The 21894-nt window shown below is 40.8% G+C and overlaps 1 protein-coding gene across 4 annotated transcripts in view; it reads right to left on the reverse strand.

Annotated features, from left to right (window-relative positions):
* The window catches only part of LOC101739159 (protein real-time), a 77133-nt gene that overhangs the window by 27829 nt on the left and 27410 nt on the right, over positions 1–21894 (reverse strand). For all 4 annotated transcript variants that reach the window (XM_004923613.5, XM_021346293.3, XM_062669892.1 and 1 more), the window contains exons 2-5: positions 14819–14968; positions 13641–13772; positions 11600–11729; positions 10655–10831 (exon numbers count right to left, since the gene is read on the reverse strand). In XM_004923613.5, coding sequence (XP_004923670.1) covers positions 10655–10831; positions 11600–11729; positions 13641–13772; positions 14819–14968 — 589 coding nt within the window. The remainder of the gene's footprint in view (positions 1–10654; positions 10832–11599; positions 11730–13640; positions 13773–14818; positions 14969–21894) is intronic.

Below are 21894 nucleotides of genomic sequence, written 5' to 3' on the forward strand. Positions count from 1 at the left end.
ATCATTAGAGTGGAGGAAACAATCTCTGCCCCCTTTAAATTTAGGAAGGGCGTAAGGCAAGGCTGCATATTATCTCCAGTCCTTTTCAATATCTATGGAGAGTATATCATGAGACGGACTTGTGAAGGCTGGGATGGTGGAGTTACCATTGGTGGAGTAAAATTGACCAACCTCCGATACGCCGACGACACCACTCTCCTCGCGGCTAATGAAAGCGAGATGGCTGCTCTCATGAGCAAGCTTGAAAAAATTTGCCTCGAACTTGGTCTTGCCATTAACCGATCCAAAACAAAAGTGATGGTAATAGACCGTATGAACAACCTGGAGCACACGGGGTCACTGCATGTTGAAACAACCGAAAGATTCATATACCTGGGTTCCATGATTGCGAATACTGGATCGTGCGAGCCTGAGATTCGAAGACGTATCGGGATAGCAAAAAGTGCCATGTCTCAGCTTGATAGCATCTGGTCCGATAGAAACATCTCCATAAAAACCAAGCGTAAACTTGTAACAAGTCTTGTGTTTTCTATTTTCTTATAAGGGGCGGAGACATGGACTCTGAAGAAGGCTGATCGATGTCGGATCGACGCGTTTGAGATGTGGTGCTGGAGGAAAATGCTGCGGATTCCCTGGACGGCGCATCGGACAAACGTATCAATCCTGGAAGAACTAGGCGTCTCCTTAAGACTCTCCACCATTTGCCTACGTAGGATTTTAGAGTTTTTCGGTCACGTTGCGAGTGGTAAAGTTATGACGATTTGAAAATACCTCTTTAATATAAAATAAAAAAAACTACTAATTCCTGTCAATTCCAATGATTCACTACCTCAAATCTGAGAGTTGTAACAAACCGTGATGTGTGAGTCCAGTCTATTGTAATTAGGCTATAATATTTGTAATCGCCCCGGGCGAATTCTGCAGCGACAGCAACGTAATCCAATATCATTCAACAACAAGATTAAAAAAAAAAAAAAATCCTTCAAAGACCTTTGTTTACTCCGTTCAATAGAATCCATAGCTTTTTAAAGGTAAGCGGTGTTGTGTATTCTACCTCATTAAAAACTTTTGCAAAACACCCACGTCTCTCAACCGAGAGAAACGAAGTTTCCCGGTAGAAAACAGCCTTGGATCTCAAGGCTTTAGAAACTTACCAGAGACTGTGTTCTATATTCACTGTTCTAATTACTTCTAACATTTTTTAGTCATCTTGTTATAACAAAATGAAAAAGGGCTTTACTAAGTAAGCTTTATAAAGTAGAACTTAAAAATAAAATAGACCACAATAATGATTAATTTGACTGTAAAAAAGAGGTTGTAACAGTTACCAAAATGTAATAAAAAAAATATTGCCGTTTTAGGCAGACGAGTATACATGGTTACCGTCGCCCATGGAAGTCAGTAATGTCAGGGTCAGAGCTAAGCCACCGCCTACCGTTAGATATGAGATCTTGTTTCAAAACCATTCGCATCTCTAATACTATAACTGCGAATGAGACAAAAATTACCACTTACAGTACTACGAGTACTTCAACGGTAAGATTTTTATTTCATAGCTCAATATATTCTAAGAAAATTCTATTACGTAAAATCCTCAAATATAACAAGTAGACCATAATATCAAACTAGGTGAAAAACCCCTTCTATTGAGTTCCCTTGTAAAACCCACAAAACAAGAAATAGAAAAAAATAAACAAAAAACAACATAAATAATAGCTAATTATTATATTACACTTAAAAACCATATCACCACTCTCGTTGTCCCAAGAATATCAGAGGTGCAGAAACTAAGAGCACAACGACAACCGCACACGCGACGACCATACGAAAGTTCTGCCAACTCCAAACATCTACACTGACCTGGGTCCTTTGGTCACAATCGCAGGGCCTATATTTTTCCATGTGTTTCAAAGAATCCTCAGAGTCAACATCGAATATCCCATCAGATAATCCGCCAGCATTTAAGCCGCCTTTTCGTTCCCTCTTTCGATTTTTCAGTTGGATTTTGGAGGAGCTCCCTGATAACAAATTAGAGGACTGGGGTTTTTTGGATAAACAATCATGTTTAGATCTGGTCATAACACTGCCGCTCTTCTTAATCACGGTTCCAGATACTTTGAACTTCGAACCCAATTTGGTAATCGATCGTGAGCTTCTCGATGTGGTCGGACTTAGACTTTTATCTGATGAGGCGCGTTTTGGGAAAAAGGTCTTGGATATGGATTTGGAGGCTTTTGGACGGGATGTACCTGTGGAAGAAATAATTTTGTAGGATTTATGGGAAATATAGGATATGGATTTAGAGGATATAGAGTAAGATTGTCGGGTAATTAGTTGGTTCTGCTCTACCTTACATGTTCTCTTAATTAAATACTGTGGACCACAACTGAAATCTGAATGTGTGAATTTGTTCACTTTCTATGAAAACTTTATAATTTAGTTTCTTGCTCTTAAAAACATTATCCAACAAAAGACACTAGTAGTTTCAGCAATGACACGTTCATATCGACGGGTAAAAGGATATTTGATCTAAGCGACATTTTTGCAAATTTACAGGAGAGTCATTTAAAGATTCAAATTTGGAAAAAGTATTATAACAAAAAAGTTATGTAGTTATTTGAATGGAAGTACACTTTATTGAGGTTCAATTAAAAACATCGAACTGTTGATGATAATACCAAATAAAACGCACCTTTAATTGCAAAGATAAATGTCGCGTTTTGTACGATATCTCGCTTAACCAAAATAGCCTTTCACCTCTCGATATGATATACATGTTGTTAATCTACCATCCATTTCTGGGACACATTGTAGGTTCAACCAATAGCGTTTTACCATGTATACGGTACATACATGCAGTATAACATGTATGACGTCTGCCTACCAGGTCAATAAAAAAACAATGTATTTAGCACTTAGCTAATCTTATAAAGTATCCGTGCACCATAATCCGTCTCCTGGAAGGGTAAAAATGATCTAGGTTTGTACATTGTACGCCATTGTTGTAGGCGAGGCATGTACTTTCTTTAAGTAGAGGAATTAAGGACGTACTTTTGATGAATCAATAATAATGGCGAGTTGATCTCAAACTGAGAGCGCAGTTTTCAATGTGAAATCTGTCACTTAATTTGATACATTATCAGTTTGAGTTTAGCTCTCTCTTATCTCTTTCTCTTGTAATTGGATCGACTGCAACATGGCAGTCATAGAACGGACCGTGTTATCGTATCAAACAGTGTCTTGTTTTACAACCCATTAACTAACCTACATGGTAAAATCATCTGCCAGCACAATCACGTTAAGTAAATATTCATATAGTTTACCTAAGGACAGACCAGACCTATGCAATAAACGGAAATATAGCTTATGTCAGGCCTACTAGGTAACGAACGCAATTCATATCCTTGAGGGTTTACTGGTGGCCCGGAGGCCTTTCCAGTTTCACAAAGACAGGTGGGCGAGCAAGGGCTCAGCCAGAAGGGGCGGGATTTGCTAACAGCTACCCGAGCGCCTCCAAGGGAGACCTAACAACTCAAAAGTAGCAGCCTCGCGAATGAATCTACTACCGGATCGGAATCGCGACCCGCTGAGAAGATCCGGCGAGAAACTCAACGGGCTGATGCTTAGGTTAGATTGCACGTCGAACTCTTTGCCGAGTTCGACGAGTACGGTTACCGGGGTCTCTACTCCTACTGATAGAGCGGAAGGCGTCTAATGCAAGGGTTATTGGATCTGATGGATCCGTAAGGACGTGTCTAGGGCGACAACGGCGACTGGCTCCTGCATGATCAGGATTCGGGGAGTAGTTAGTCAGCGGCGGCTACAATAAGGTGATTATCATGACGTCCGAAACTCGTTTTAAGCAGATAGTTCTATTGAAAATTAGAGGGCTACCTCAGAAATGACCAAGTGATGTGCCAAGTCTTGAACTTTTTGATCAAGAGTCACTTTCACAACACTGAGAAACGTATATCTACTAAACTTATCACAAAGGTAGGTATTGATTATGAACTTTGAGAATCGATTCGTGTCCTCGAGTATTTTCAAGTGGGCGGTACAAGTGTCCTCGGGATGTACGTTGAGGACAAACGCCCTCGGGGAAATTAGTCAGCGATGTGTAAGACTAAAATAGTCTGTTTCTTTGAAAAACAATCTTATGATTCTATCGGAAAGTTGTATCGCTCAAACAACGGTATTATAACATGTTTTATGATAATTTTCTCATATTATTAATTTTGTGACGATAAATATGGTATGTTTTAATAAGTAAATTAGGCATTTTTAAAACAACCCAAAATACAATTGTTGAAAATGTGAAAAGGTCAAGAAACACACATCAACATAAGGCCATATAAATTGATACACAATCTATTGACAACGTCGAAACGGTCAATACGTATTACAAGTATTTAAAATTTCATACTAATAATACCTTTTGCTTCACAATGTTCATGCGAAAATCGGCATGTGTCTCGCAAACTATCTAACTGACTACCCACCCACACGTTTCATTATGACAAATTGTAATTCAGTTCAGTTCTTAAGCTGGAGCTCATAGTATGTCTGTTCTCTATTTTTCTACAACACAAGAGTTAGAAAAGGATGGACGATCAGTAGAATTTCAAACGGTTTGCGGGGTCTAAATGTGCCATATAACATAGAATGCTACTACAAGTGTGGCGGTAGCCATCATACAACGCAAGATATTTGACAGATGCCTGAATATCGCTTACGACATATTCAAGATAAACTCGCATATATACAAGTTCCGAACAACAACATTCGGACTGTCCGTCTACCGAACAATAACATCCGCTCGGTGGAAGATCTTCCCTTTGTCGTATACCTACACAACTTGGACCACTAAACGCATTAAGCCTCGTAAGGGGGGTATATGGCAGAAAATAATTGTCCCACTGAGTTTCTCGCCGGATCTTCTCAGCGGGTCGCGATTCCGGTTCGGTGGTAGATTCTGCGAGGCACTCATCTTACTAAGGCTAGTGTTAGCAAATTCTCTCAGGTTGAGCCCGTGAGCTCACCTACCCGTCCAGGCGTGGCTGGAATAGCCTCTTAAACTACCAGCGAATAGGAAGGGGAAAACAAAGCAGAAATTTGGTAAAGCTGCTATTACAAAAAGCCTGGACTACTTCTAATTCTAAAAACGAATACAGAATGTATAGTGATAAGAGACGGCGAAGTTTTAATTCGAAATATTTTTTTAATAATTAATGAATTTAGTGTTTCCTTCGGTTGTCCCAGGCCGTAGATGCAATTAAATGATTTGCCATTTCCAATACCTAACAGTTTTACAGTGGTCAGGGTCGACTAAAGTATTGATCGTCGACATTCGCACTGTGTGCTAACTGCCGCCAAATTCTCTACGACAATAACGTATTATTATCCTCCTAATTGCGTCGACTGCCGAGGGTCGTGACCACCCTTTTGTATCACCTTCCCACGCACGATCTTTCTCCATCTATTCTTGTCCCTGGCGGTGTGGAGGGCGTTGTGAAGTGTGAAATCAAGAGCAGTGCGGATCTGGTCGGACCAATGTATTGGGCTGCGCGTATTAACTAACACATTATTATAATTTACCCTATTCGTCTTACAAGTAAAATAAGACACTACAAACTTGTTTATTTGAAAAGGAACGAGAAGCAATAATCTTCATGAATAACAGTAAGGCAAGTCGATCTAAAATGTCCTTTACTACTTCGATAATACAAAGGACCTTCAAGTTTTACTGACTACCCGGACCGTGCGCTCAGATGTGCTAGAAAGCTTCTTACGTAAACGGAGGATTTGCGAGCTTTTCAATATGTATTAGGCTTTCAATAACCAAGCTCTATTGCATTTTTGTGTGAAATAGCTTACGACCCACAGTTGTCCGGCGTAGATACCGTAAGTGGATGGATACCTTGAGAAATGAGATCGAAAAAAAAAACAATCCCGCTTTTCCACCCCGCAAACCGAAACGCATCACTGCTTGGCGGCAAATAGGCTGAAATACTAGGGAATGTCAATCGTATGACCACTAGTCGCCACCTCCCTTTGCAGGAAGAGAATCCTACACTAATAAAAACAGTGGAACTGTTCAGTACCTAATCAAAGCTAAAACGATTGATACGATTGATTTATATTCTTAAGTAGACGTACGCGACTTTTCCTTCCGTTAAATTTGTTCATTGAAGTCGTCGTGGCCTAAAGGATACGACATCCGATGCATTCGTATCTAGCGATGCAAAGGTGTTCGAATCCCGCAGGCGAGTACCAATTTTTCTAATGAAATACGTACTTAACAAATGTTCACGATTGACTTCCACGGTGAAGGAATAGCATCGTGTCAAACACGCAAAATTATAATTTGCGTAATTAGTGGTGGTAGACCTCTTGTGAGTCCGCACGGGTAGGTACCACCACCCTGCCTATTTCTGCCGTGAAGCAATAATGCGTTTCGGTTTGAAGGGTGGGGTAGCCGTTGTAACTATACTGAGACCTTAGAACTTATATCTCAAGGTGGGTGGCGCATTAACGTTGTAGATGTCTATGGGCTCCAGTAACCACTTTACACCAGGTGGGCTGTGAGCTCGTCCACCCATCTAAGCGATAAAAAAAGAAATAAAAAAACATGTCGTTAAAAAAACCTACAAATAATAAGCAAATTGCGTCCATTACAAAAAATGAAAAAAAAACATAGAGCGTAAATGTAAGGACAGTGCTACCAGCGATAAATATTCATTACGTGTTAAAACGCCGACGAAGCGAGGGTTGCCAATTTACTGAGGGCTTAAGAGATACGAGGTTGACCTGCTTCTAGAATAATGGGTTTTTCTTCTCAACATTCTGTTCGCGTTTGGTTACACGATCTCAAAAATATTTCAAGTTACAATTGTGAGTTTAAGCCACATCTCAACTAGACCAGAGTTATAGTCACGTACATCAAGGTAATATATATTTTTTTGTTTTTTACAGCTTATATGGATGGACGAGCTCACGGCCCTTCTAATGTTAAACGGTTACTGGAGCCCATAGACATCTACAACGTAAATGCCGCCACCCACCTTGAGACATGAGTTGTAAGGTCTCAGTTTTAGCAGTACAACGTCTGCCCCGCCCTTCATACCGAAACGCATTACTGCTTCACGGCAGAAATAGGCAGGGTGGTGGTACCTACCCGTACGGACTCACAAGACGTCCTACCACCAGTAATTAAGTTAATGAAGTATTGATTTCAATAATAATCAAATACAATGTGGCACTATCTTTTCTCGCAGAAGAACCCAAAGGTGGTTTCCCTGCGTAACACTGCACCGTGAATATGGCGCGTAATATGATTATTAATCATGTCACATTGCATGCAAAAACCATTAGTCAAATATAATTTTACGACGTTTGATCATACCAGACTTCATTACAGAACAGCACCTTTTATTTCTGTATGAGCTTAAAAATGAGTCTAAATAGCCTAAAAGAAAAAAATTGGTATTTATTGTTATACCCAACCGATTTATTTTTTTAAAGTGAAACTTTTATTAAATCGTCTCAAACTTTTTATCTGTGTGTTGCATGTCGTGTGACGGTCGGCCGCGGAGTAGGGATAAAGTGAAAGACGCTCGTCAGAGCAGCCAAGGCCAATATGGCAGCGCCTATCGTTCGCAGCAGCTGACCGTGTAGTGTGTAGACTATTACTAATTTGTGCCAGTGCTCCACGCTATTTTGTTAGTTTTTGTCAGTGTTTAATGTAAATGTTGGTTGTCAGAGTTAAATGTCTATAATGTGAAAAAAAGTTTCACTTTTACCGTGGTTTCATAAAACCACGCAATCCTTTTTTTATGATTGATGTATTGCTGGTAGCCCGGAGGTCTTTCCAGTTTCACCAGGACAGGTGGGCAAGCAAAGGCTCAGCCAGGAGGGGTGGGATTTGCTAACAGCTGCCCGAGCGCCTCCGAAGGAGACCTAACAACTCAAGATCAGCTGGTGTTAGCTGGTAGCCTAGTTTGCTATTCCAGCGCGGACAAATTTGTATCCTTGGTAGTTTAGCGACCATGGTTCGTTCCACGGGTAGGTATCAATTTTTGATGATAATATTGCGCGTCAATGCTGATGAACCGATCGTCCTGTCTGTGGTGAGTTCATGTCTTAATGTGGACATCGCCATGTATGAAATAAATGTGGTCATATCGGTGACCAACGAGGTGGACCGATGACCTGGTCAAAGTGGTTGGTAAGGACTGGATGCGAAAGGCAAGAGACCGAAGAGAATGGGGTGCATTCGAAGAGACCTACACTCACCATTAGGTAGACACGGGCTGAAGAAGAGATATCAATGGCTCATAGAACAACTTAATAAAAATAATTTTTAGTGTTCATATTGAAGAAATAAATTAACTAACTTAACAACACCAAGTTTTTTAATTTTTATTTTATTGCATTGATGGATAGACGAGCTCACAGCCAACCTAGTGTTAAGTGGTTACTGGAGCCCATAGACATCTACAACGTAAATGCACCACCCACCTCGAGATATTAGTTCTAAGGTCTCAGTATAGTTACAACGGCTACCCCCACCCTTCAAACCGAAACGCATTACTGCTTCACGGCGGAAATAGGCGGGGTGGTGGTACCTACCAGTGCAGACTCCCAAGAGGTCCTACCACCAGTGATTACGCAAATTATATTTTTTGCGGGTTTGATTTTTATTACACGAAGCGATGCTATAATTATTATTTTTTTAATTGGAGATATGTTCTGCCACGAATTATCCGGCTATGGAATGAATTCACCCTTCTCGGTGTTCCCTGAACATTATATCATGCCTTTCTTCAAACGACGTTCGCGATAAGTACTCAGTGGTAGGCAGCGGCTTGGTCCTAGCATTGCGGATGTCTATAAGCGTTAAGCATCCGGTGGACCTTATGTCGTCTGCCTATAAGAGAAACCCAAAAAACTCGAATCGTCGTAAAGTGTGTTCAATCGCGTTCAAGTCTCGTGAATAACTCACAGGAACAAGGTCGAGGTAATGGCAGAGCAGATTTATAGTGCCGTTTTGATCTTCGACCCTCGCGTTCGTTCGGTCGGCTCCTATTACACGCGACGACACCGAATTATTTGCTCCTTACCATACGAAACAGGGGTGTCGCAACAAAAGTTAATACGTACGGTATAAAGGGCAAGCATTTCGATATTTCATATAGGTACCCTAAGCCTTGGGGAAGATACGCTTATTATCTGCTTCTACCTCTGCCTCTCATCCCAGCACTTTTAAATTCTAAAACGGCCACAAATAACGATTACGACGAGGAGTTCGACGAACGAACTAACCCATAGACATAGCCTACTGAGTTTTTCGACGGATCTTCTCAGTGGGTCGAGACTCCGATCCGGTGGTACACTCTTGCAAGGGCTAGTGTTAGCAAATTCTCTCAGGTTGAGCCCGTGAGCTCACCTACCCGTCCGGGCGTAAGCTGGTATAGCCCCTTATGCTACCAGCGAATAGGTAGGGAAAAAAGATACCAGTTAGCCAGTATAGCATACTATATGATTTTTCGAGGTAAATATGTAACTAACAGTCTCTCCCAATTGATTGATAGATGAATAATACCCGAAAAATGTTGACCCCCACCATTCAAATTACATTCACGTTTTTACGTTTATAAGCTAGGGTTATTACCATGCAAAATGTGGCCCAATCAATAAAAAAAAAAAAACGAAGTCACATCACGGTTCTGCAAAAAGCATCCCGGGTCTGCGCACTCGAGACACAATCACTCGCTTTCGCAAGAACGTACAACTTTAATTAATATCCACGAAGTTTTGACACCCCTATTCTGAATGTAGGTCGAAGCGTTTTACAGTGTTTTTATAGTTAAGTCCGCATTCGTGACATCGAACGTCTTTGATTATTTTTTTTGCGGCGTCCCAATAAATCTGTCAGACGATTGGTGATTTACGGCCAAAATGTGGGATCAGACGCATTGGGGCCAATTGCCATACCTTCTATACTTGCTTGCTTGCGTTCTCTGAGGAAACTATTTAGATGATTCAGTCATTTCTTTTTTACCATCGCAATACCCGCTACCACATTTATAGAATACAACACCAACCAGGCTTCGACCCTATGTCTCACGGTGGGGGCGGCGTTCACATCGTGACGTTTATGGTTTCGGTAACCAATTTGCACCATGTAGGACAAAACGAGGTTTGAAAAGCAAAAAGGGAATATTTAGCACATGGATTGTTGTAGACACATTGTTTTGTATTTTTACTGCAATTACCGGTTATTTGGCAAAATTTAGGTCATATAGTTCGATATTAACCTAGAATGGTTCAGCTGGAATAAGTTAAAAAGCACCCGTTATTATTTCCTCATGACTCGAGACGCCTTATGAGAATTCTGGTTTTTTTTATTATTATTTTAATTGCTTGGATGGGTGGACGAGGTCACACCCCACCTGGTGTTAAGTGGTTACTGGAGCCCACAGACAACTACGACGCAAATACGCCACCCACCTTGAGATATAAGTTCTAAGGTCTCAAGTATACCTAGTTACAACGGCAGCCCCACCCTTCAAACCGAAATACATATCCTTATCCATAGTTATAACCATAGACTAGCTATACTTTAAGATAATAAAAACGATGAAAGACCACATACCTGGTATCGATTGCTGTCGAGTTTCGGCCAAAGGTCTCGGTGACAGCGGTTCAGTTCCTCTGGAGACGATCCTTCGGAGTTCCCTGTTGTTGTGAGGGTCACCGGCGGTCCAGGGCGTGAGCTCTTTGATACCGTCAGCGTGGACTTCCATCATGAAGGACTCGATCAGCTCTTTGCCTAGCCGTTAAATGGATGGTTATTGTTTTGGCTCGGTTGAAAAGTCTTTCGATTATTGCTAAGCCATCAGGTGATTGTGAATGCCAGGGTGCGTATCATGGAAAATTTTGAATTTTTTTTTTATTACTTAGATTGGTGGACAAGCTCATAGTCCACCTGTTGTTTAGTGGTTACTGGAGCCCATAGACATCTACGACGTAAATGCGCCACCCACCTTGAGATATAAGTTCTAAGGTCTCAATTGTAGTTACAACGGCTGCCCCACCCTTCAAACCGGAACGCATTACTGCTTCACGGCAGAAATAGGCAGGGTAGTGGTACCTACCCACCCGCGCGGACTCACAAGAAGGTCCTACCATCAGAAGAAGGTCTTACCACCAGTAGAACAATAAGAATGAATCTTATTGCTTTGTTTATTTGTTGCTTAGACGGAAGCGCGTCCAGCTTAAGCTCCATCCGATGTTAAATGGTTACCAGAGCCCACAGAAATCAACAATATACATGCCATCACCCATGGTCATGAGTTCTAAATCTCAGTATTATAGTACAAAAACTTCACGGCAGAAATAGGCATGGCGATGGCACTTACTGGTACACAAGACGACTTACCCACCAGAAAATGTATTCTGTATATTGGAAAACAAAGCTATCACGCGTTACAGTTTGAATGGATCATTCCAAATGTACTGAAGGTTATGTATGTCCTTTTTTTAAAGAATGGATACCTAAAATGCAACAATCTGTTTATCCAATATCACATCTGCGTACCCTTAGCGATATTAGCGGCGTATTGTTTCATCGCGATCTTCTCCACGGTGCTCTCCAATCCGAAGAAGTTCTTCACGTCGAGCAGGGCACTCAGCTCGAAGCACGTCCAATCTGAATTCTCAGGGTGCACCTAACAGTAAAAAAACAAAAGATAACAATGCAAAGATCCGAATACAAATGAAATTATTTCCAACAAAAAAATACTGATACTTAGAGACCTACAATGTGGATATTGTTTGAGAAGTTATTTTTTCTCAAAATTATCCCGGTACTCCAACATGCCAAAATTGAAGTCTGTCGTGAGTTTCTGCGACATTAAAAAACCAAGATAAAGGAGATATCACATACGGTAGATAGGAGACCAGCTGTGTGTAAGAATCAGCACATATTTTGCACATCATGTTCGATGGTACGTATCATATAGATCTTGGATTGGTGGTAGGCATTTTCCCGCTGGTTTATGAGTTTAGCCATCTATCATGTTATAACGGCTGATGGCAACCGCACTCATTGAGCCAGCTCTTTCCAAAGGTCGGGGAGCCTGACACCGTGATGCGCCACCTCGACGTGGGGATGATGCGGTCTCCTGCAAGGAGGCGTGTGTTTAGCTGGCACGGCTCCCTGGGACGGCCTCGACGCCGATTATGCATAACGATATGCCCTCTACGATGGAGCCGCCTCCTAGCATGGGAGAGGTTAGAGCGCGGAGGCTCACACCGAAGGCGCTTAAGGTTTTTTAACTTCTACAAATCCACCATCTTACAGAAAAAGGCGAAACAAGAGATGGATCCATCCCTCTCCGCACCGATCCGTCGTCACCGAAGAAGGACTTTTATCCAGCTCCGGCCTCTGTAAGGAGGCAGTCTCCTCCCGGCCATAGTCACGGGGTGACCTGAGAGGGTTGAGGTTACACCGCAGCTACCATTACTCTAGCACACTGGCACCAAAATGAGGGTCTGAAGGCGGGGACTGCGGTCTACTACCGAGGCCATCATCGTCTCCCAGACGTAATCTCGAAGAGCAACCCACGATGGTCCGGTCCATGTTTGGATCCAGCGGGTTATCCCGGATAAAAAAAAACTCTTATGTCTGTATAATCAAAGCATCATAAGCCATACACGAGTCATAACTTTAGTTCAGACAGTAAGTCTCGCTAAATTAACCACACATTTATGTAAACGATGCTGAGTGGTTCGGGGTCGTGTAAGCCCGGCCCTCGTTGAATCATTATGCAAATGAATTAAGCTTGTAATCTCAACGATGATATCTCAAGCAGTTCTAACGATGTAAAAGGTTGAGATTTCCACCAAATTGGCGTCAAACATTTATTTCTGAATTTGTTTAGGGTTTCTTAAATGATGCTAAAAAGGGGTCTTTGTAGTTAGCGTAGCCTAAGACTTATTTATTACTTATTTGATGCGGTGTCAGTTGCGCTGGTGCGGCCATAAGTTGAGGATGTCCGACGAGAGGATAGCAAAGCGCATTTTCTACTCTGAACTTCAGAAGGGCAACCGAAAAAGTGGCGGCCAATTCACTTAAGGTATAAGAATGTTCAGAAGAGGCATATGAAGAAATGCAACATTGATCCCTCTCGTTGGGAGGCCCAAGCACAGAATCGTTTGGAGTGAAGGCGCTTGGTGCAGCTGGGCGTGTATATCTTAGAAACCGATAGCGAACTGGACAACAGACGAAATAAACTAAAAAATAGACCGCCTTCCACCATTTTTTACAACTTCATGGGTGGTGTTCTTACGTGTAGCTTCTGTTTGCGTACATTTAAGAACGAGCTAGGCTATCATGGCCACATTAGAGCGCGTGAGAGGCACGGACATTAGCTTTTAAGTTATTAAACCGAAAATTTTGGTCGTCGTGGCCGAAACCGGCTTAGAACCATGAAAAAAATAAAATGAAAGCTCAAGACTTGGCTGGTGAGGTCGAAGTTGATCTACAGCGAGCAAAAATAATTGAAAGCAATCGATAGTACTATAATTATTTATAATTGCTAATTAAAAATGAGAAATTTCAGGATATAGGTACTCACATAATATTTACATTTCTCGACCACACCGACCCTAGTGGCGAACGTCTCGTTAGTAGCTTCGATTTCTAGGAACCTGCTCTTCAAATCCAGATGATTCTTCTGGATGAAGTACACGTAGTCAACACCAATCATCTGTGAAGATGAACCGAGTAAGTAATTTTGAATTAGTACAAACAACAATTTATTTAAAATCCCCACAATCCCTTATGATAATATGAAATGATCCATGTGGTATCGGCGTTTGTGAATAAGAATTTACTAAAGTCAATACAATCATCACCAGACACTGCTTCTCAACTAATTTATTTTGCGAAGCTGTTTTTATGGGTGTTATATGGGTGTTATAATAATATGTCGGAGACGGTCATTAATTTGGTAGTTAATCGAAACACAGCACGACTGCGGTATCGTCAGAACTCGGCCAACTTCGTGCTACGACAAAGCCTAGCCGATGGAGGCGCATAGACGTCATTACACACTTACCAACCAGCCCTCGTGAAAAGCGGTGCCTCCGTCCTAAGAACTGTCATTCGTTTTCGTTTGCTAAGCTCGATCATCCTATTCGCCCCTATGATATCTAACAATGGTGTTAATAATTGTGGCTTCTCCGATAAAAAAAAATTAGTCCAATTCAAAAGAAACTATGTCGAAGCATAGACAACACCCATAAGGGACGTAAAGTGAGTACGTCTGGTATCAATATCGGCTTGCTTAACGAGTTAACCAACTACTAACATAACTCCGTCAATTACGAGAAACTGGACAGAATAGCTGCTTCAGATTTTTTAAGATTTGTTCATAATTAGCGAACAATATAGAAGATCAAAGAAAATTAAATTAACACCGGTAGATATAGTACGGTACGATAGATAGGATCAAACTAAAATTCGGGATAAAAACAATATTTATAATGTTGAAAATTGCGAATATTGATGTTACGTCCGCTTCAATTTTATTTCTGATAGAGTGCGCACTATTTTGTATAATGACGTCACCTTCAAACGGGTAACACAAAATTAAAAAATCATTCGTATCTTAACTTGTATCAAATCGAGTCATGCGAATTGGGCGGGGATGCAATATTGCAGAAAACCTTATTTTACAGAAATTTACTAGTCGGCTTTTAGTAATTCTTTTTTATTATAATATTCTTAACTAAAAATCAACAATCCAATTACCTTCTTCAAAAGATACGGAGCTTCAACATTAAGCTGGCACCGTCGTGTCGTGTCCCTCTGGGAGTCGTCCGAAGACCAGCTGTCTTCCGTGATGGAGCAGTCCAGGACCACAGGTATCTGAGGACAGTTCGGGAACCGCCTCTCGTACGCCTGTCATAAAAGCAAACGCTTAATTATGATAGAGACCTAGCAAAAAGATTTGCAGATATACGATGAGAATGGTACCACTAGGGACACAACTCAGCTGACTCAACATTTCCTGATGAAAATCTGACAACAAATTAGATCATTTTTTTCAAGAAATAGATTGCTAAGTTGCAGGATAGAAAAAAAATTATGATAGAATTTTATATTTCCAAAGTTTATCAATTGTAATAGAACAGTAAACGTTACAAAATTCGGCTGAATAAAGTTGCTTACGTGTGACGTCACTTGATGTCAAAATTTACATCGATCACACACGGAACGATAACCTAAAATAGATTTGACATTATTTGGAAAAACGTTAGAATAGTTTGATTTTACGTAAACAAAACCCCTATAGCTCCTATTATTCTGATTATGTATAATATTTTGTATTTGGTGTCAGGTTGTTTACTCGAATAAATAATACAGTCCAAACTGTATAACGGCATAACTACGGACCAGTAAACAACATTCAAACGGTTTATAATTCAACAGAAGTACCTACAATCCTGAAACATGCAAACGTCCTTACTACGCGGCACCTCGATACAGACTCATTAAATTATTCAAGCCACCTCGAAACGTATTGTTAAATAATTAAAATGGACTCGTGCGAAATCATTCTTTACGTGTTCTGAATGTGCTCTGAAGAAAACATATTTTTATTTACGAAACGTTTTCACGTTATTTATACGGCTTCTTTAGGTGATACTGTTACAAATGTATAGTTCCTAAACGCATCTTTATGTCAATACCAACTGACAGCTGTCACTCTTGTTATATAAGTCAACGTCGTTTGTGTGCGCGTCCCTTTTTTCGTTCTTGCGTCGTCAATGAGTACGGACACAAAAATTGTATCGCCGATAGAATAAATACTATCCATAAAAATCTGCGTCTTTATTATAAGAAAACCAGACGATCACTCCAACAGATACATCAATAATTATAATAAAATCCATTCAATTAAAAAGTCACGTGATGTCTACGTAACATCTTTTAATTTACTGAGAACTTAGAACTCATATCTCAAGAAAGGTAGCGGCGTTTACGTTGTAGATGTCTATGAGCTCCGGTAACCACTTAACATCCGGTGGGCCGTGAGCTGGTTCACCCACCCAAGCAATCAAAAAAATAAACCAAATATTATTCTGGTAAATTGTTTGTCAATTAAGCAATGATATTTTATATGTAAAAAGAAGCAATTAAGTAAATTGTCACGTAGTTGACTGAGAGGCGCATTCTTATATTGCGCTTGATGGGTAGAGCTGCTACGGGTTCGCCTGGTGTTACGTAACCAGCAGCACAAACATTGGCAGCGGCATTAAAAATCTAAATTGTTTAGGTATAACAGTTATCTCATCCTTCAACCGGAAATTATAACTAATTCGCGGCATAAACAACTGGAACCTACTCGAACGGGCTTACAAAAAGCCCTACCACCGGTAATCTACTAGTCCCAATATCTGCAACGGTGGATATTTTGATTAAGCCTATTTACTTTTTCCATTAAGTGATTGTTACACTAGAACGAAGATTGATTTGATTAATTTGTGCTGTTCAAAATATAGGGTCTTCTTCTTCTTCTTTCAGTGCCTCTTCAATCCTGAAGATTGGCCATTAGCTTCCTGTACTCATTTTTATCAGCCGGAACAGCTGTTCGACGGAGGCAATACCGGTCCACTCCAAATACAGGGTGGTCAATTTAATTTAAACTTTGCGGGTACACAGACTACAAGTACTTACTACCTCTTACCCGTAAATGATCACCAAAGCAAAGATCATCATCTTGAGAAACAAAAACCTTTTTTCCCTTTCGTGTTTCAAACTAAGAGCTTGACTTAACCGTAACCTAACGTAAAACGTCTTACATAATACGAGAATTCTAAGATTCATTCACGATCCGCGAAAAACTTAATGCTTCTTTCCAGCCCACTGAGTTTCTCGCCGGATCTTCTCAGTGGGTCGTTTCCGATCCGGTGGTAGATTCTGCGAAGCACTGCTCTTACTAGAGTTCGTGTTAGCAACACTCCGGTTTCAGCCCCGTGAGCTCACCTACACACGTTAGGGTGAAGCTGAAATAGCCTCTCAAGGCTATCAGCACAGCCAGCAAAAAAAAAAGCTTCTTTGCAAAAAGAAACGAATGTGCAGGACATTCAAAGCGACCCCAATCTTTGCGGAGAATTCATCGGGTGACTATAAATTTCCTAGTGGGCTATTTGAGTGAAAACTAAATCGAAACGAAACGGATAGTCCCTCCTCGTCATTTCCAGAGCGCTATTTTGGGAGTCTTAACGACGAAAGGAAAGATCTTCCACCGAGCGGGTGATATTTGCTCGGTAGACCGACGGTCCGTATGTTGTTGTTCGGAACTTGTATATATGCGCTTTATCTTGAAAATGTCGTAAGCGAGATTCAGGCATCTGTCAATTATCTTGCGTTGTATGATGGCTACCCGCCACATCACTCCCCTCCGAGACCGGAGGTCGTGTCATTTTTTTTTAATTAGCGTTGTCCGTGCTGAGATTAGCTTGCAAGGGCCAGTGCTGCTCGAAGCCTGCGGTGAGTCGAGGCTGAGCTTGAATGCTGCGTGCGTGTCGCCAGTGCTGCTCGAAGTCTGCGGTGAGTCGAGACTGAGCTTGAATGCTGCGTGCGTGTCGCCAGTAGTCCATGTGTGCAGAGCTGCCACGCCGGAGATGTGTGACCCCAAGCGTTGATGATCCGGTCGTGGGCTGCGATGAACTGTTGCGGCGTGATGAGGCAGTGAAGTTGCGTGCCGTAGGACCAGGAAGCGCGGTGAGTCGGCTGCGATGGTCCTGTTGAAGCTGCGATGCTGGCTTGCTGTGGGACGACTGTCAATGACGTGCTTTTATCTGCGAGAATGCGGGGATTGTGGTAGCCGGAGTTCTTGATGCGCTGAAGATGAATCAGAAGGTTGCGTGTTCACATCACGTCGCAGGTCACGTTTTGGGAGGTTTATAACGACGGAGGGAAGATCTTCCACCGAGCGGGTGATATTGCTCGGTAGACCGACGGTCCGAATGTTGTTGTTCGGAACTTGTATATATGCGCTTTATCTTGAAAATGTCGTAAGCGAGATTCAGGCATCTGTCAATTATCTTGCGTTGTATGATGGCTACCCGCCACACTATCATTATATGTCTTTCTGCAAACAAGGTTGCGGAGAGTACTCTGTGGTAGGCATCGACTTGGCTGTGCCTTTGGTACTGCTGACGTCTCTCAGCAACGGTAACCACTCACCATCAACAGTGGGCCGTATGCTTGCTCGTCTGCCTACAAACGCATAAACAAGATCTTAAAAGCTTACTTTCAACTATTTGATATTTATGTGATCGTCCGTGACTATGAAAAAATATGTTCTGAACAAGAATAGGTATGTACATCTCCCCATACTTATACTTTCGTACACTACAGCCCAACAATTTCAGTTTCTACAATGTTGGCGTTTAATATTCAACATTAATGTGAACTAAATTATAAATACGCTGAACACAAAATCTCAAAAATTACCCAAAGCATTCAACAAAATCACAAATTAGATATCAAAAGTTAGTCCCCCGCTAACAGATACATTACTTAACCACAAAAACGCATATTTCACAAACTGCTGCTGTCTTATTATAAATACGAACAAGCAGTCATTAAAAAATATTGAGGTCAATTTAAAAGGACTTATTTGAGCGCGCTTGTGCTCTTAGGCTTTTTCCTCAAACACTTTTAACAACAAAGTTAGTCTTGATGTCAACGACCATCCTTTTGAAAACAGCTACTGAAGGTTATTTCAAAGCATACCATAGCCACTCTACAACTAAAGGCGGACGAGTTTCAAAACTTTATGATGTGGATCGCACAACCATTTTCCTGATAGAGCGCCATTGAAATTGGGCCATAAATAACAATGGGCCGCTTTCAATGTCTAACAACGTATGGCTGTTTTACTTATTCAACTTCGGGTAAGCGATTCGTTTGCTCGTAACAAGATTAAAATAGACTAAAGGTCCAGCAGTAGTCGAAATTCGACTATAATTAATTGGAATTGTAAGTTTGTACACAATCATAATAATGATTGTACTTTATACTTCTACAATCACAAATTTCGCCAAGGCTACACTATAAAAAAATATTAATAAGGACAAACAATATTTAATCTATTCTCAATTTGACAACAGACGTCAAGAACCAAAGTTTGACAATAAATAGTATGCATGCGTGTGTGCGTCAAATACATGGTATGTAGTGTGTGTAATGTTTTCTTTATTGATTTAATGTATCTTTCATGCATTATTTTAAAAAAATATTAGCATTGTGCACTTCTTCTCTATATTCTCTATAAGTGTGGAAAATTTCATAGTCCTCCGTCCGCGCAATTTTCGTAAAAAGGGATACAAAGTTTTTGCTTCACGTATTAATATATAGATATTAATACGCTGAGATGGTTCTGATTTAAACACAATAAATAACAAATTTTACTGGTGGTAGGACCTCTTGTGAGTCCGCACGGGTAGGTACCACCGCCCCGCCTATTTCTGCCGTGAAGCAGTAATGCGTTTCGGTTTGAAGGGTGGGGCAGCCGTTGTAACTATACTGAGACCTTAGAACTTATATCTCAAGGTGGGTGGCGCATTTACGTTGTAGATGTCTATGGGCTCCAGTTACCACTTAATATCAGGTGGGCTGTGAGCTCGTCCATCCATCTAAGCAATAAAAAAAAAAAAAAAACATGCACGTACATAAATGTTTTCACAATATTTTTGGGGCGAAATTTGCGGGGTTTTTTTTGTACGCGTGCTGTAAGTACGCTCGTTGTTTATACGATTGAGTTCAAAGACTGTACCATTAACGTATGTACGATCGATGGTGTGGGAAATTTTCAACAAATCCGTTGCGAGCTTTTTTATTTTACTTATAATGCAGAAACCGTAAAAACAAAATAAAAAAACATATGTAATGTGGCTTTGTTCCCAAAAATAAGTCTATCAAAAACCAAGGCCACAATATCGGAGGCGCAAAAAATGTTTTTTTCGCCTGGCCTGCATATTAGTGTCTCTAACAGAAACGTAAATTACAAAAGGCCTCTAAAAGACATCGATCAACGACGTACTTGAGGCCAGCCTTAGAGAGAAAGTAAAACCAGAACATTTCCTGAGGCCTTCGTAATAGGAGCAAGGCCATTTGGCTTTTGTTTCCACCCGGAGTATCCCGATTTTTCGTTGGGTCCTTTCATAATTAAGCTTTCGTAAACTGTAATCGAAATGGGATTTGGTTTTTATTGGTTTCGAAACGGCTGGGTCAACAATGGCCTCAAATGAGATGTTTTATAGAGATAGAGAGATAGAGAGAGAGAGAGATAGAGAGATAGAGAAACCGCACACGTTGTTAATATAGAAACGGTTATTATTTAAAAATCTGTAAAGCTGACAATATCTTTTGTTGAAGAAATATTACGGCACGCAATTTATGTACAAAAATTAAGGTCATTGCGAAACCTTCTATTACTCAACTAATTAAAGAGTTAAATAATTTATAATTAAACCATATAGTCTATTTTTCGCGTCATGCATTAAAAATTAATTAACTCTCCTTGTCAGATGGGAGATTCATCACGATGAAGTAGCGTTAACGCTCCGTTATGTTAGCAGGAAGAGCGCTGCCGACGTTTTCGCTGGCGGAAATTGAATTATCGGGTCGACGTCGGTCCGAAAAATGTATGGAGTGCGTGGGATTCATGCTCAGTCACGACGCAAAGGCCCAACCAATGTCAGATTATGGCATTATTTTTTAATGACGAAGAAACTGCTGTCAATGCCACAATGCTTTTAATCGCAGAGTTCAGGGTCACTACTACAATCATATCATACCGACTGTACAATTCATATTGAATCTACACGCTTCTATTCACTAATACGGCAGGAAAAAGAACATGAAAGAGCATATTTCGTGCGATGCGGAGTAGGGGCAATGAAAAGAGATGTAGATCCACAGCTTCTAGCAGAACCATCTACAAATTTTCTTCGAGACCAGCGGAATTTTACTAAAATTTGTCGAAATCACCAAGCATGGAATGGGTTTGCTGTCTTCAATTTCCGTTACTTTCAATCAGTCGAATTCACCGACCTCCAGTATTGTCTGTCGACGGATTTGAAATCGTCGGGTGGATTACAACACCCGAAGGCCGATTGTTCTACTAAACGAAGTTAATATTATGAAAATACTGTTACTCATTACACCGATTCATTATTAGGTACGCTTTCATTGTTATATTCCGTGGTTACGTCTCTATTTTATTACGAGGTTTTTCATGCAGTTCCTAATTTTCTACCAGAAAGAATACATCGTACGTTAATTCAATTTCGAATTAAAAATTGCGATTTATTGTCGTTAGAACGACGGCTCACACGACGTCGTCTACAAACTTTAGTCTAGAATCAACTGGAAATAAACAAATATTTTTAATGAAGAGAAGCAGAGGACGCGACCCTTTTATCGATTTTCTATAATAAATTCGACGAAGCGTTCGAGCAGGATTAAACCTTGTTAGCGTAATGGATCGTAATATGGAGATTTTTTTGTGCCCATATTATTAGCTATAATAATAACTGCGTCAATTAAAACCGAAGAGATATTAAATTCTTGAGGCCTTTAGCGTTTCGCTGCATTTTCCTCTTTCGATCTCGGTATAGCTCGGTATGGCGCTCTAAAACGTCGAAGTTCCTTGTTTAATAGTTTCAAATTCCTCACCGCAATCCCAAAACGCACGGTGATATTCTGATGTTTTAAACACCAGATCTAAAAAGGAAAGCCTCTGGCGTTAGAACAAGATATGATCTGACGACCGGTGAATCGGACCTTTAAACTGGTAATGAGTCTGTCGA

This window comes from Bombyx mori, chromosome 8 (genome assembly GCF_030269925.1).
Source record: "Bombyx mori chromosome 8, ASM3026992v2".
Taxonomy (NCBI): domain Eukaryota; kingdom Metazoa; phylum Arthropoda; class Insecta; order Lepidoptera; family Bombycidae; genus Bombyx; species Bombyx mori.